Source organism: Notamacropus eugenii, chromosome 3 (assembly GCF_028372415.1).
Source record: "Notamacropus eugenii isolate mMacEug1 chromosome 3, mMacEug1.pri_v2, whole genome shotgun sequence".
In the NCBI taxonomy this organism is placed as follows: Eukaryota; Metazoa; Chordata; class Mammalia; order Diprotodontia; family Macropodidae; genus Notamacropus; species Notamacropus eugenii.
Window position 1 is genome coordinate 403826301 of NC_092874.1, and position 14069 is coordinate 403840369.

General features: G+C 38.1%; 1 protein-coding gene across 7 annotated transcripts in view; it reads left to right on the forward strand.

Moving 5' to 3' along the window:
- Positions 1 to 14069, forward strand: part of ECPAS (Ecm29 proteasome adaptor and scaffold) — a 167478-nt gene that overhangs the window by 64195 nt on the left and 89214 nt on the right. For all 7 annotated transcript variants that reach the window (XM_072598073.1, XM_072598074.1, XM_072598067.1 and 4 more), the window contains 4 exons: positions 3976 to 4147; positions 8257 to 8396; positions 10796 to 10877; positions 11380 to 11499. In XM_072598073.1, the coding sequence (XP_072454174.1) occupies positions 3976 to 4147; positions 8257 to 8396; positions 10796 to 10877; positions 11380 to 11499 (514 nt within the window). The remainder of the gene's footprint in view (positions 1 to 3975; positions 4148 to 8256; positions 8397 to 10795; positions 10878 to 11379; positions 11500 to 14069) is intronic.

Sequence of the window (14069 nt, forward strand, 5' to 3'; positions counted from 1 at the left end):
TGTAGGGTGTTAGATTTCTACACCTAAGTGATTATGTTATTCTCTCTCAGCCAAATCTGATGAGAATAAGGTTCAAACAATGCTCATCTCCCTCCCTTCTTTCCCTCTACTGTAATAGATTTTTGTGCCTTTTCATGTGATGTAATTTACGTTTTCACCACTTATATTTTCTGTCATCACATCAAAGTCAACTTATATCCACACCCTCTGTCTATATATACCCCTTTAAAATGGTGTAATAGCAATACAGTTCTCAAGAGTTACAAGTGTCATCTTCCCTTGTAGGGATGTAAACAGTTTGCCCTTAACATGTTTTTGTTTTTTTCTTTCCTGTTTACTTTTTTATGCTTCTCTTGAGTATTCTATTTGAAGATCAGATTTTCTGTTGAACTTTGGTCTTTTCATTATGAAGGTTTGGAAGTCATGTATTTTGTTGAATGTCCATCTCATCCACTGAAAGATCATGCTCAGTTTTGCTGAGTAGTTGGTTCTTGGTTGTAACCCAAGCTCTTTTGCCTGATGGAATATTGTATTCCATACCCTCCAATCTTTTAATGTAGAAGCTTCAAGGTCTTGCGTAATCTGGACTGTGGTTCCATGCTTTTTAAATTGTTTCTTTCTGGCTGCTTGCAGTATTTTCTCTTTGATCTGGTAATTTTGGAATTTGTCTACAATATTCCTTGGCATTTTCAATTTGGGATGTCTTTCAGGAGCTAATCAGTAGATTCTTTCCATGACCATTTTATCCTCTGGTTCTAGAACTTCAGGGAAGTTTTCCTAGATGATTTCTTGAAAGATGCTGTCCAGGCTCTTTTATTCATTGTTGTTTTCAAGTAGACCAGTAATTTTTAACTTGCCTCTCATGGATGTATTTTTCAGGTCAATGAGATATTTTATGTTTTCTTCTATTTTTTTATTCTTTTGTTTCTGTTCGACTGATTTTTGATGTCTCATGGAGTTACTAGCTTCCACTTGCCTGACTCAAATTTTTAAGGAATTGTTTTCTTCTATAAGATTTTGTACCTTGTTTTCCATCTTTTCCATTTTTACTTTTTTAAGGTATTTTCTTCAGTGAGTTTTTGTGCCTCCTTTCCCATTTGGCTAATTCTGCTTTTTAAGGACTTGTTTTTTACAGCCAATTTTTGTCCTTCCTGTTCCAAGCTATTGACTCTCTCTTGCATTCCTCTCATTTCTTTTCCCAATTTTTCTTCTACCTCTCTTACTTGACTTTTAAAATCCTTCTTGCACTCTTCCAAGAAGGCTTTTTGTGCTTCAGACCAGTTCATGTTCCACTTTGAGGGTTCAGATGTGAGTATATTGACAGTGCTGTTCTTTTCTGAATTTGTGCCTTGAATTTCTCTGTCCCCATAGTAAGAATCTGTGGTCATTGTCTGTTTCTGCTTTTTTGCTCATGGTTTTTGCCTAATTCCTGACTTTTAGAGCGCAGGGGGCGCTGACCCAAGTGTCTTGTGCTGGGGTCTCCCATGCTGGCAGCTGGAGGCTGTAAGGATCTGGCATCTTACCTGGTGCTGAGCTGGATTCAGCAACACTGGAGCTCTTGGGGTGGGAGTGGAGAGTCTGGCCCTTGATGAACGTCTGCTCACCCCGGCCTTGCACTAGAATGTTTGGCTCCTGCTTTTTGGCCCTTGCACTTGAACGTTTGGCTGCTGGAGGAAGTCTGTTAGTCTGGATCTGTGCCTCCTGGAGTTGTGCTTCCTGAAATTATGCTGAAGCACCGACACATTTGGTTGCTGGAGAATGCAGGCACACATGGTGGTTTTCCAAGCTGGTGTCTATTGGTTCCCCTGCTTTTGCTGAGGTACTTGGGGGTTCTTGGTGTTGGCACTTGCCTGCTCCACTGCCCTGGTTTGCTGAGGTGGGGCTTGCTCCTGGCTTTCTGGGATGCTTCCCTTCCTGTACTGTTCTCCCTCCCCCAGAATGAGAGGGACCTTTCCTGTTAATTCCCCAAGCTTCCTGGGCTACAAGACTGCTGCACCCCATCTTTCTGCTGGCTCAGCTGTTCCAGGGTTTTTCCTGGGGCTGTATTTTCTGGAATTTCAGAGGTCAGTAAGGGAGGGTGAGAGTGACTTTTTGCTCTGTTGTCTTGGGTTCCAAAAGCAGAACTCCTCTATTGCTGTTTTCTTAGGATATTAAGTGTTGAATTTTTCTAGGCTCTTGAGGACAGCTCAGGCTGGAGATCTGCAAGCTTTCAGCGTTCCCAAAGTAGTCTGATCCAGGGTAAAGTCTAATCACTGTTCTTCTGTTCTCTGCAAGTTCCTGACCTGAGTCTGATCGTGAACAGAGCTATAGGCTTCCCTTTGGTCTGGTATTTCTGCTGTGGTTATTCTGTTGGGATAAGAGCTGTAACAGATTCTGCTCATCTCTTGGGGTCTGAGCCACGTAGCTGCTACTTGTATCTAAATTTGCTACTAGCTCCATAAACGGTCCATCGTGGATGGCCCCCCCAGGTTGCAAGTCTTCTAATTTGGCTCCCTATCTGTGACCTGGAGCTAAGGTCAAAGAGACCATAGGAGTCTGGGACCTCATGCGCCATTTGATTTCCTGATCAGGGTTTGGTCGGAGCATCTTCTGGTTCTTTTATAGTAGTTTTCTTTATAAGGAGCAGGAGCATTATGTACATCTTCCTGCCACTTCTTCGTAAGCAGTGGAATACAACACACCCCAGAATATGAGCACCTCAAGGGAGATACAGGAAGTACATATTGGGTATTAGAGAAGGGATATACCACTTCAGCGAGGGAAATTGGAAAGCCTTCATGTTGGGGAAGGATGTTTTCCTGAAAGCCCTGAAGAATTAAGTTCAGGTAGCATTTATTAAACATCTACAATGTCTCATTGAAAAGTTAAAAAGACAAAAACCAGCTAGTGTCTGTCTTTAAGGAATTTATATTCTACTAGAATAGAAGTAGGGATAATATTTGATAGAGATTGAAGAGCATAGACAATGGCATAGTGTTGGGAAAATGAGAGAACCATCCTCAGGAACATAAAGTTGGACAGTATGCATGATGTCAGAGTCATTGGATTGAAATGTAATTGCTACCTTAATGGCAGGGAACATTTCTTTCTCAGGCATGGTAGTGTTGTTTGGGCCAGTGCCAGACCTAGAGGCCTGTGGGCTACCCGAGTCGTCTTACCTCACCTCCCGAGGTCTTCGGCTGCCCACGCTGGGTGCGCATATGAGAGAAAGGACGTTCCAGAGTCGAACAAGGGTTGAGCTTTATTACAGGGTTCTCGTTACAAGTGCAGGGGAATTCTTCCTTAGGAGGGAAAGAGAATCTCCCAAGGAGGCAAAGATCTTACAATAAGAGATTGGAAGTAGAAGTGTAAGTGGGGAGAGAGGGGGAGGGGAGAGAGGAGAGAGGAAAAGCGGAGCCTTGTTGTCCTGTCCGATCCGCTCCGCGCCCCTCCCCCAAGAGAGCTTTCAGGCTTTTCTGATCCTACTTAGACTCTCCAGCAGCATAGTTTGCATCTGAATACCGTGCTGTTAGGTAACTAGGTGTGCTCCAATCCGGGACAATCTCGAGGGCGGGGAGAGCTCTCTCCCATCACGTTTCTCACGGGAAGAGGCGGAAATACACGAGATAGCTCGGTTCACCTCGATTCCCAGCCGTTCCCTGGGGGGTTTCGTGAGAACTCTAAGATTTAGAAGTTCCCACCTTTACCCACCCGAGACTGTCCACCTGGAATTGAGCTTCCAACCCTAGCAGGCCAGGAATGGGATTATTCTGGATTATTACACTGGGTTATTAGTTGAGGTTTTTAGTAGAGATGTGTCATAAATAGGATGAAAGAGCTTTGTTATAATAGACTACTTATTGGGCTATGAATATAATTTTGTCATTCAGTTTTTTCTTTTTAATGAAATTTTGATTTCTTACATACATTTTATCCCTCTGAAGCTAAGGAAAAAGGTAATTTAACAGAAGAGTTAAAATTCCATTTCCTTTGTAGATATGTGTTGAATGAATCCCAGAGTAGGCAGAATGTACCCTCTGCGCAGGGCTCCTCCTCTTCCAGTGGTGCTGGAGGCTCCGGGATTCCACAGCCACCTCCAGGAATGAGCTTTTATGCGGCAAAACGAGTCATTGGAGACAGTCCGTGGACACCTGAACAGTTAGAGCAGGTATTGTGCACTGGGCTTTCTGATTTCATATACACATATATCTATAGCTGTGGTCTTCGCTAATGTATGCATTTTTTTTCTCTTCTTTTAGTCTTAATCAAGACTTTTCCCCTGTCAAATATCTCAGCAATGTAAACTGGGTGTAGTCTTAGGCCAGTAAAACTTGTTACCTACCACCCTTTTTTGTGATCATCTGTAAGTTCTGTCATTTTATAAAACATGTAATAGGGTATATTCCTTTGGTATACTTCATTTTAGAGATTTTAAAGTGGGCATTAAGATTTTATTCTGAATCTAAACAGAGTTCAAATTACAGTTGGAGACAGATATTTTATTATTGCTAAAGTATTTACATGTCTCATATAGTATTTTTTACAAAGTCTGGGCATATGATAAATATCATGAAATAACTTCATTTATAGGGAAATACATTTAGAAGTAGGCAAAATAGCCAGGTGCTTAAGTATTGAGAATAAACTTGCCTGGGAAATATTAAACAAATGTTCAAAAAGTGTTAAATGGAAAACACTTAAATTTTAATTAATCACTCCCGTTTGTAGTTTTGCCTCCCAGTTTTCCTGTGGCATCTAAATAAACTAGGAGAGAATCCTTTATTAATGTTTACGTATTTCAATTAACCAACAAATGTTTCTCCTTGTAGCTCTTTCAGTCAGGAAGGGCACTTTTCTCTCACTAATATTAGAGAAAAATAGTTCTTTGAATAGAACATTATGTTGATTGGACTAGTCACTGCATGCCTTTTTTTTAACTCTAGAAGAAACAAGTTGGATTAAAAACTAAGCCATCTTGCCATAATTGTTTGGTTTATTTTATATAGTTTTCAGCATCAAACCTTTATGTTGAAGATAAAAAGATTTCTTTGGCTAAAGAATACCCTCTCCTCTTAATAACTTTGTATGGATGGCATTTAAATTACAAACTTCCTTTTCATTTAGACATATTGTATCAAAGCTTTCTAATTCTGTATTTGGGGGAAAGAAAGCATTTCTAAGCTCCTTATTAAGTGTGCATACCTTTTCTCTTCAGGGCCTTTGTTTTCTTATAATGCAAGTGAATTTTTTTCTCATATGAAATCTGATGTAATTGCTGATTCTATACGGGATTAAGAAAGTATCAGTTTTAAGTCATGTGCCAGCCATTGTGTGCGAAACACAAGAACCTAAAAAGCATAGTCCCTGACTCCATGCAGCTTACATTCTTTTGGGAAGAGACAACATGAAAACAATTAGGTACATACAAGAGATATATAGAATAGAAGAAAGACATGCTGAGAGAGGAAAGTATTAGCAGGTGGAAGGACTAGGAAAATCCTGCAGAAGGTGGTGTCAGAACTGAGTCTTGAAGGAATTCAGGAAAATTCAATCGTAGAAGCAAGTGTGCAGAGCAGGTGGGCATGGGGGATGACCATTGCAAAGGCATGAGATGAGAGATGTGAGGATATTTGGAGGAACTGTGCATTTGTTTAATGTGTATAGCATGGAGGAGGAGAGCAAAGTATAAGTATACAAGGCAGGGAAATACTGAGATATGAAGAGCTTTAAATGCCAAATTAGGAATTCAAATTTTATCCCAGAGGCAATAAGGGGCCATTGAAACTCATTTGTTCAGAAGAGAATAGCATAGTCAGACCTGGTTTTGAAAAGATCATCTTGCAGCTCAGTATAGGGTGGGTTCAAGTGGGGAGAGATCTGAGTCATGCTGACCAGTTAGATGACTATTGAAGAAGTCTAGGCAAGAGGTGTACATGAGGATCTGCAGGTGGCAGTGTGAGTGGAGATGTCTCATAACCTCTTTGATGGAGGGAAGAGTCTCTGCCACTGCATATGTTCTTCCTGTCTTGGTTTTCCCTCCTCTGGCTCTTGGTGCCCAGAACCTATTGTGCTAACCAAGCAACAGGAAGGCCACTTCTACCACCTCCACCACTGGTGGGAGTGGCTCCACTTACTGCTTGGTTATCCCCTATTCTGGTCTGTGATGGCCCAGAACTCAGTTGGATGACTGGGTGAAAAGAGTGCCTTAGCTACTTACTCCTTACTCTTCCTGTCTGTGCTGCTTGACTTCTTGGCACTCAAGGGTTTGAATAAGGTGGAAGTGACAAACTCCATTCCTTTTGATGAGTTGGCTTTACCATCTTCCTGTGGACACTACCTCTTAGGAGCCTCTGGGCCTTAACGTTTACTTTGCTTCTATGCCTTGGAGTACTCTGGCACTGTCATATCAACTACCTAAATAACTCAAGGACCTTTGGGCCTTTCCATCTGCCCTGTGACTGAACTTTATTTTTTGTGTTGTTTGACGCCTAGCTTTTTCCTCTTTGTATTCCTGATACTTAGTGCAGTACTTGGCACAGGGTTCAGTACTCAAGAAATTCTTTTTCATTTGTTTATTCATGGCAGAAGTGGCCAAGTTTGAGAAAGGTTTAGGTGAGTAGAGTGAGGGATTGAGAATAATACCAAAGTTTCAAACCTGCTTGAAACCAGAGTGAATGGTGATGCTTCCGTACCAGTAGGGAAGGTCAACAGAGGGCAGAGTTGGGGAGGAAGGAAGTGTTCTCTTTTTTATGTGCTGAACTTGGATATGAGATTCATGTGGTATGTTCAGTTAGGTAGGTCGTAAAGACCGTTGGTGATGTAGGATTGTAGTTTAAGAGAGATGTTAGTACTGGAAAAATAGACCTGGAAATCGTTTGCATAGAAATGATAACTGAAGTTATGAGAATTGATGGGACCTCCAACTGAAAGAAAACGAAAGGAGAAGAGCCGAGGATAGATCTTTGGGAGACACCCTCAGTTAATGGGTGTGACAAGAGTGGAGAACCAGCAGAGGAGACTGAGCAGGAGTGGGTTTGGACAGATGAGAGGAGAACCAGGGTGCTACAGAGTCATGGAAACATGGTGAGGTGAGACCAATAGTGTGGAATGGTGTAGAAAGCTCAGGAAAAGATTGAGAATGGATAAAGGACTTGTGACTAGATAAGGTGACTTTGGGAAGGGATTTGAGATCAGATAATGTTTTTAGAGTGAATTCAATCATCACAGTTATGTGATTTGTTTTCTCTAGGTCAGCAGTATGTGATTATGAGTAAAGGAGGCAGAAAGTGGGAGTGATTGATTCAGGTTTGGTGTGAGGCATCATCAGCAGTAGTATAGACAGTCAAAGCAGAGTGGAAGATGGTATAGAATGAGTTTGTGGGCAAAGGATGGAAACAGAGAAGGGAAGAAAGTGTAGTCAGTGCAGGACATGTGACCTGAGAGAGAACAGAGGCATAGAGGAAATGGTGGTCACAAGGAGAAGAAAAAGCAGGGTTAGGGCCCCTAAAGTATAGGGGAAAATGGAGCGATAAAAGAAGATGATCAAATAAAGGAATTTTAAAAATTATCTCACTAGAGTGTGAGAAAAAATTCTCTATAAATTTAACTATAAAGAAATTTCTAGTTCACTGAAGCTTTACCAAAGTTGCAAGAAGTGTCTTACTGTTTTTTGTAGCTCTACTGAAATTTATATTACATCTCGTAAAATTATGGATTGCCCCTTGAATGTGTTGTATTAAAATTTCACATGCATTGCCTAGAATGTGGTGTTTTGTAGTGTGGGTTTTTTTAATGTTAGAATACAGAATTGAACAGATACTAGCTTACTAAAATGAAAATAATTTAGCAACATCTAGTTTAAGGTTGTTAATATTCTTTTAATTCTTATTTAACTATTACAAAACCCAGCATAAACGTTGTCTCTTTTTTTCCCCAGTTTTTTAGCATGTTTAAAATTTTCAGTTCCAAATTTTATGCCTCCCTCCCCTGCCCCTGGATTTCCCTGATTTGAATTTCAAATTATGTTTTCACCTCTCAGAGCCTTAAGCTGTAATTAATACAGACTTAATCACGTTGATTTATTTTTTCATAATATATCAACTCATGTACTTCAGGAGTCTTAGTAGTTGTGAGTATTCTTTTAACTGATGATACATACTTAAAATGTATAAATGTAAATTAATTCTTTGTCTCATGTAATCCTATTGTTTTTATGCCTTCCAAACCTGATTTATCTTTGCCTTTTTAAAAATTTTTTTTTAAACATTTTCTTAACAGTGCAAACTGGGTATAGTGAAATTCATAGAGGCCGAGCAGGTGCCAGAACTTGAAGCTGTTATACACCTAGTGATTGCCTCTAGTGATACACGACATAGTGTAGCCACTGCAGCTGACTTAGAATTGAAGAGCAAGCAAAGGTAACAATTTGCTAATATTGTAGTTTATATGTGTAAAAGAAGTATCGAATTTTAAAAATATTACTAAGCAAACTTTAAAAAATGTATACTGAATGCTCACTGTAATATTGTTTTCTTTAGTGCAGAATTAGACTTCTGCAAGTCTTAGAGACAGAAAAGAAATGTTTAGAAATGCTTTTAAAAGAGAATGCAATGTACATGTAGGTAGAATATTTTTAAAAATCTATGTCTGCGTTATATCTTTTTATCCCAAGTAAAATTAGCTATGTGAGTAACAAAATGCAAATCATGTTTTAGTTTGTTTAGTTTTGAAATTTAGATTCTAAGGATGATATTTAAATTAATCTTAATAACTAGAAGGCCTAAGTAGAGAAGACAATGCAATGTGATAGAAATTTATTGTGTTTATAAGCCAGAAATGAGTGCTACTCAAGCATTGCCTGACTGGGCTCACATTGCTGGTCACTAGTTCAAGGTGTGTGAAAGGCAGAAGTATGAGATTGGAGGTCAGCAGAAAGGTTAGGGCAGGATAGGTAGAATCTTCAGCAGCTGAGAATCTTCAGCAGAGAGACGCAAAGTGATGAGATCACCAAGGGAAATAGTACAGACAGAGAACAGAAGAAGGCTCAGGACAGCTACATTGGAGAGGAAGATCCAGCAAAGGAAATAGTAGGAGTTGTCAGGTAGGAAGAGAACCAGGAGAGAGTGGTGTCCTGAAAACCTAGAGAGAGGAGAGTATCAAGTGGAGAGAGAGGTCAAGGAGAATGGTATTTGAGAAAAGACCATTGAATGTGGCAACCAGGAGATCACCGCTAACTTTAGAGAATGTCATTTTGGTGGAAATAAACTAGATTGAAAGGGATCAGTAAAACAGTGAGAGGAGAGAAAGTGCAGGTGCCTTGGAGCTGAGCTCTTTGAGCAGTTTAGCTGCACAGTGCAGAAGGGATATAATACAGTAGTTATTGGGGATAGAGGGATCCAATGAGGGTTTTTTCAGGAGAGAAACATAGGCATATTTGTAGGCAATAGAGAAGGAGCCTGTAGATAGGAAGAGACTAAAAATAAATAAAAGAGTGAAGATGGCAGAGGGGGCAGTCTGTTGCAGAAAAACAGAAAGCCAGATTATTTGGGGTGATACTATTCTCAGTATTTTCAGGCTTGGAGTATATGAGAGGAAAGGACCTGGAAACATTCAGCCTGGCTGAGATCTGGGTCATAGGGGCTGAGTGCTCAACAAAAGAAAATATAGAAGCTAGAGGAAATGTGGTTGGTAATTAAGAGCCTTTGAAAAGAAGAAGGAAGGGTAGCTAACAAGGTGGTCTGGTGGCTTGAGAAAGCATAATCTAAGAGCAACTGGGCAATGGGCCTGTTTCGTATACCAGAGGGAAGAATACTAAGTTTTTCTAGGACCATTGATAGCTGATAAGAGAATTAAGTTTCAGTCAACTGTTGGAACCCAAATAGGAAAGATCCTTAAGGACAATTGGAGAGTGAATTGTGTGAAAGCTGCAGTGGGAGGAAGAAGGTTTTGGGCCTTTGATGGAAGAAATTCTCAGCGTTGTATTCCTTAGCTTGTAACAGTGAAGAAGGAACCCAAGATACATCCTTTAGAAAAGAAAAAAGGAACCTTGGGCTAGGGTATCATAACTTTGTTTCCTTATAATTTACTTTTAAGGTAGTTCCATGATGGTGTGATTACATATCCTTCAGTGTCTTTGAGAGCAATAACATAGTTAATGTATTTTTTGTACGGAGGGCCAAAAAGTTAAACAGGAAAACTTAATCTGTAATTGAGTATTAAAAAATTGCACTTTGGTTTTATTCTTAGTTAACTAACCTCCTCTGTGGAGTCTCTTCAGTGGCATAGTTTGTACCATGCTGATTCTATGAAATAATCAACAATGACTGTTGTTAGGGCTGGTTTAACTACAGGGTTTTTTTTTGTTCCATGTGGACGTGGACCCCTTTGGTTAAATAATACATCATCTATCTGTTTTTGCTTAACCTTAAATCAGAAATGAAAGTGTTTGAAAAGACTATTTAACACAAAGAATCTGATTTCTAGGCAGAAGAGTCATTTCTTAAATTAGGAGACTACATGAACAGTGAAATAAGAGGGTGAAGTATTACAGAAGCATGAGTAAATACTTAAAACTTAGCAGAATGTTTAAACGTAGATAGAAATGAAGCACAGGTAAATGCTATGACCAGTGCCAGTGATCAAATTCTTTTCAGTAGGTAGCTTGCGTATCCACAGTGGGGATATAACTTTGCCACACATTCATTTCTTATTTTGTTTGGGGTTTTTACTAACAAATAATGAGGCTACAGTTTTATAAAATGTAAAAGTGAGTAGTAAAGATCTCAATTTTAATGCACTGAATTGAAACATTCCATAGCTTAATTGACTGGAATAACCCTGCAATCATTAACAAGATGTATAAAGTGTACCTTGGGGATATACCACTGAAAACAAAAGAGGTTAGTATGTTTTTGCTTTTCTTTTAACGAAAAATATTTTATTTACTGGAGCTATATTATATCTCTGTTGATTCTTTCTGTTTGATTTAATGAGAGTTTATTGTATGCTAGAGCATGTGAGTTATAATGTGTGTAAGCTATGATCCCTCCTCCCCTGCCCAACAATTTAAACTAGTTTTTCAGCTATTTTGTATAATTGTTAATGATGAATTCACATTGCTTAGACAACAGATATCTCTCTAATTCCCAAACTAAATTATCAGGCTAGTTAGATGGGATAGACATACTTATGTTGCTTTTTCTCTGTAGTTATAGTTCCTGTTAAGATTAGCAACATTTCAGAACATGTGAAGCATTGTGGTAGAGTGGGAAGTGCCTTTTACTGGCTACAAAGACCTGCTGAGACCTTTGGCCTCAGCCCTCTGGGCCTAAGGTTTCATTCAGGATGAGATGAGTGTATTGGACTCAATAGATTCTTATTAATGGAACATCTCTCTGATAGGGGGCTGTTCTGAAACCAGAACTGAAAAGAGATCCTGTCAGCACACGTGTTAAATTAAAGATTGTTCCTCATCTTCTGCGATCTAAACAAGCTGCTGAAACTTTCCCAGCTAACATTCAGGTAATCACCACCTATGTTCCCTAAAAAGACAATGGCATATTGGCAGTGCATTCTAATGTTTTGTGTGTGTGATGGGCCGGGGCCGGGCATGGATTTCCATTGTACACTTAAGCGTGGTACTGTGGAAAGAATATTGGATTGGATGTCAAAAACCCCCCAAAATCCTGACTCTAGCTTACTTACTGTAAGATCTTGGACAAGTCACAATATGTCTGACTCTGAGCTTCTTCATATGTAAAATAACAGAGTATGACTAGATGACCTCTGAAGTCCTTTTGAATTCAGAGCAGTCAGGAACTAGGTTGGTATATTTGAAAAGAATGAATAAGATTTTTGATATTTTCCCCTTTTAAAATTAAACATCTATTTTTAGCTACAGAATTATGTCATTCTTTATAAACTCTTTATCCTGTTCTATATTAGAATTAAATTGATTATTCTCCTGTTAAGTGTTGTATTCTGTAGACTGTAAAGAGTTTTTTGTTTTAAGACTGTTTTAGAGTTTTTTGAGAAAATTTTTTGCCAGATGTGCCTCTCATAGTAAAATTAATAATTGAAAATATTTTGAACATTTTTCTTTAGGTGCTTAAATAATCATTTTTATTGTGAAATTCTTTTCTGGGTTTTGGCACTAATAATATTTTAATATATGCAAAGTGCTTTACATATATTATCTAATTCTGTATTTTCCAGGATACATATTGCCTTTAAGACAATCCCATCTTAAGTTCCAACCATGAATTATACATATTTTAGCTTTGTCTATTCACACTGCATAATGTTATTAGAAAAACTAAACAAAAGAAAATAACTGAACAGATGTGTCACATTATTGCATTATGCTATCCAACTACCTCTCAGTCTTTGCCTCTTCTGAACAAAATCTACTGTCTGCCTTTATAACTTTTGGCCTTAATCCTCATAAAGCTTGTACCAGACCATCTTATCTCTTGAGGGGCAAACCCATCCCATTTCTCTTTAAAATTATTACATCTAAAATTATTACCTTATTACCTAAAATTAATACCTAAAATTATTACCACTGAGATAAGACAATATCAGGATTGCTACAGTATTTCAACTTTCTTCACTTTGGTGTATGTCTTTACATTTATCTTTTGAAAGTGAAAGGAATGACTCCCCTAAAATTTAGTCTTACTAGCTCTCTGAATCTTATCTCTCATTCACTCCTTGGTAAGTTTGTTCTTACTCTTACCTTTTCCTTCATTTCATTTTTAGTCATGCTTTGTCAAACACCAATCCTAAATTAATGCCCCACTGTCTGCCTCACTATTCTGCAAAAACTTATTCCACCAAAATCAGTAATAACTACCTCCTACAAATTCAGTGACCTCTTCTTTGTCTTCTCTGCTATATCTCATCACTACTTCTTGAAATTCTTCCTTCGTTTCTTAAGAAATGCTCTTCTCCTGATTTTCTGATTTCGTTGTATACAATGTATTTAGAATACTTCAGTCACTTCTTCTAAGTCCTAAATAGGATTCTTTGTCCATTAATTCTCATTTGTTTCTCTTCCAGGGCTATAGTTAGAGACACCTCTTTTCTTCTAGTTCTCCTTTTTAAAACTTTGCATTATTTTAAACAAAATCTTTCCAGAATTCTTGACATTCCTTATACTTGCTAGTCTTATTTACACATGCTATTCATAGTTTGTATCATTGTATTAATATAACACTATTTAACCTTTTCAGTAGTGTTACATGCTTAGGCTTTTTCTTATTTTAACTGTTGTTATTTTTTATAACATTTTTAGGTTTTATTTTTTTTTGAAAGGGCAACACTGGTTTTGGTGGATTTATTGACATTTGTTTGTCAGTTTCAGACACAGTTTTCACCCAAGAGCTAGGCTGCAGAATTCAGTTTTAGGTTTTGTTTTCAACAATAGAATTGAGTCAAAGGGTATGATTATTTTTTAGCTTCCTTTGTACTTAAGGTTGCTCTTAATTGCAGTTTCACCAGCAATGAATAAATGTGCTTTTTTGTTCACAATTCAGATAGTATTAAGTTTCTTTGCTTTTAATTTGATAGGTGTAAGGTGGTACCTCAAAGAGATTTTAATTTGCATTGCTCTGATGATTACTGAGGATAGCTTTTCTACTTTCAAAGCTTCAACTGTTATATCTGAGGATGTTATCCAAATGAACATTTTAGCTTAGTATCTTATTGGTAGCTTCATTTAGCAAGGACTCTTAGGGTTAAGGTTCCATGAATTTGTTTTTTATTTTGTTTTTTTTCAGTTTTTTTTTTATTAATTAATTTGTTTTCAGTTTTCTACAGTCACTTCCATAAATCTTAGATTTTCTCCACCTCTCTCCTCCTTCCTTCCCCCCTCCCTCCCTGAGATGGCATGCAATCTTATATGAGTTCTGCACATACATTCTTACTAAATACATTTTCACCTTAGTCATGTTGCATAGAAGAATTAAAATGAATGGGAAAAAAACCAAAACAAAATACAAGAGAAAATAGTCTGCTTCATTCTGCAATCCAATTCCATAATTCTTTCTCTGGATGTGAAAGGTGTTTTATCTCAAGTCCATTAGGAATTT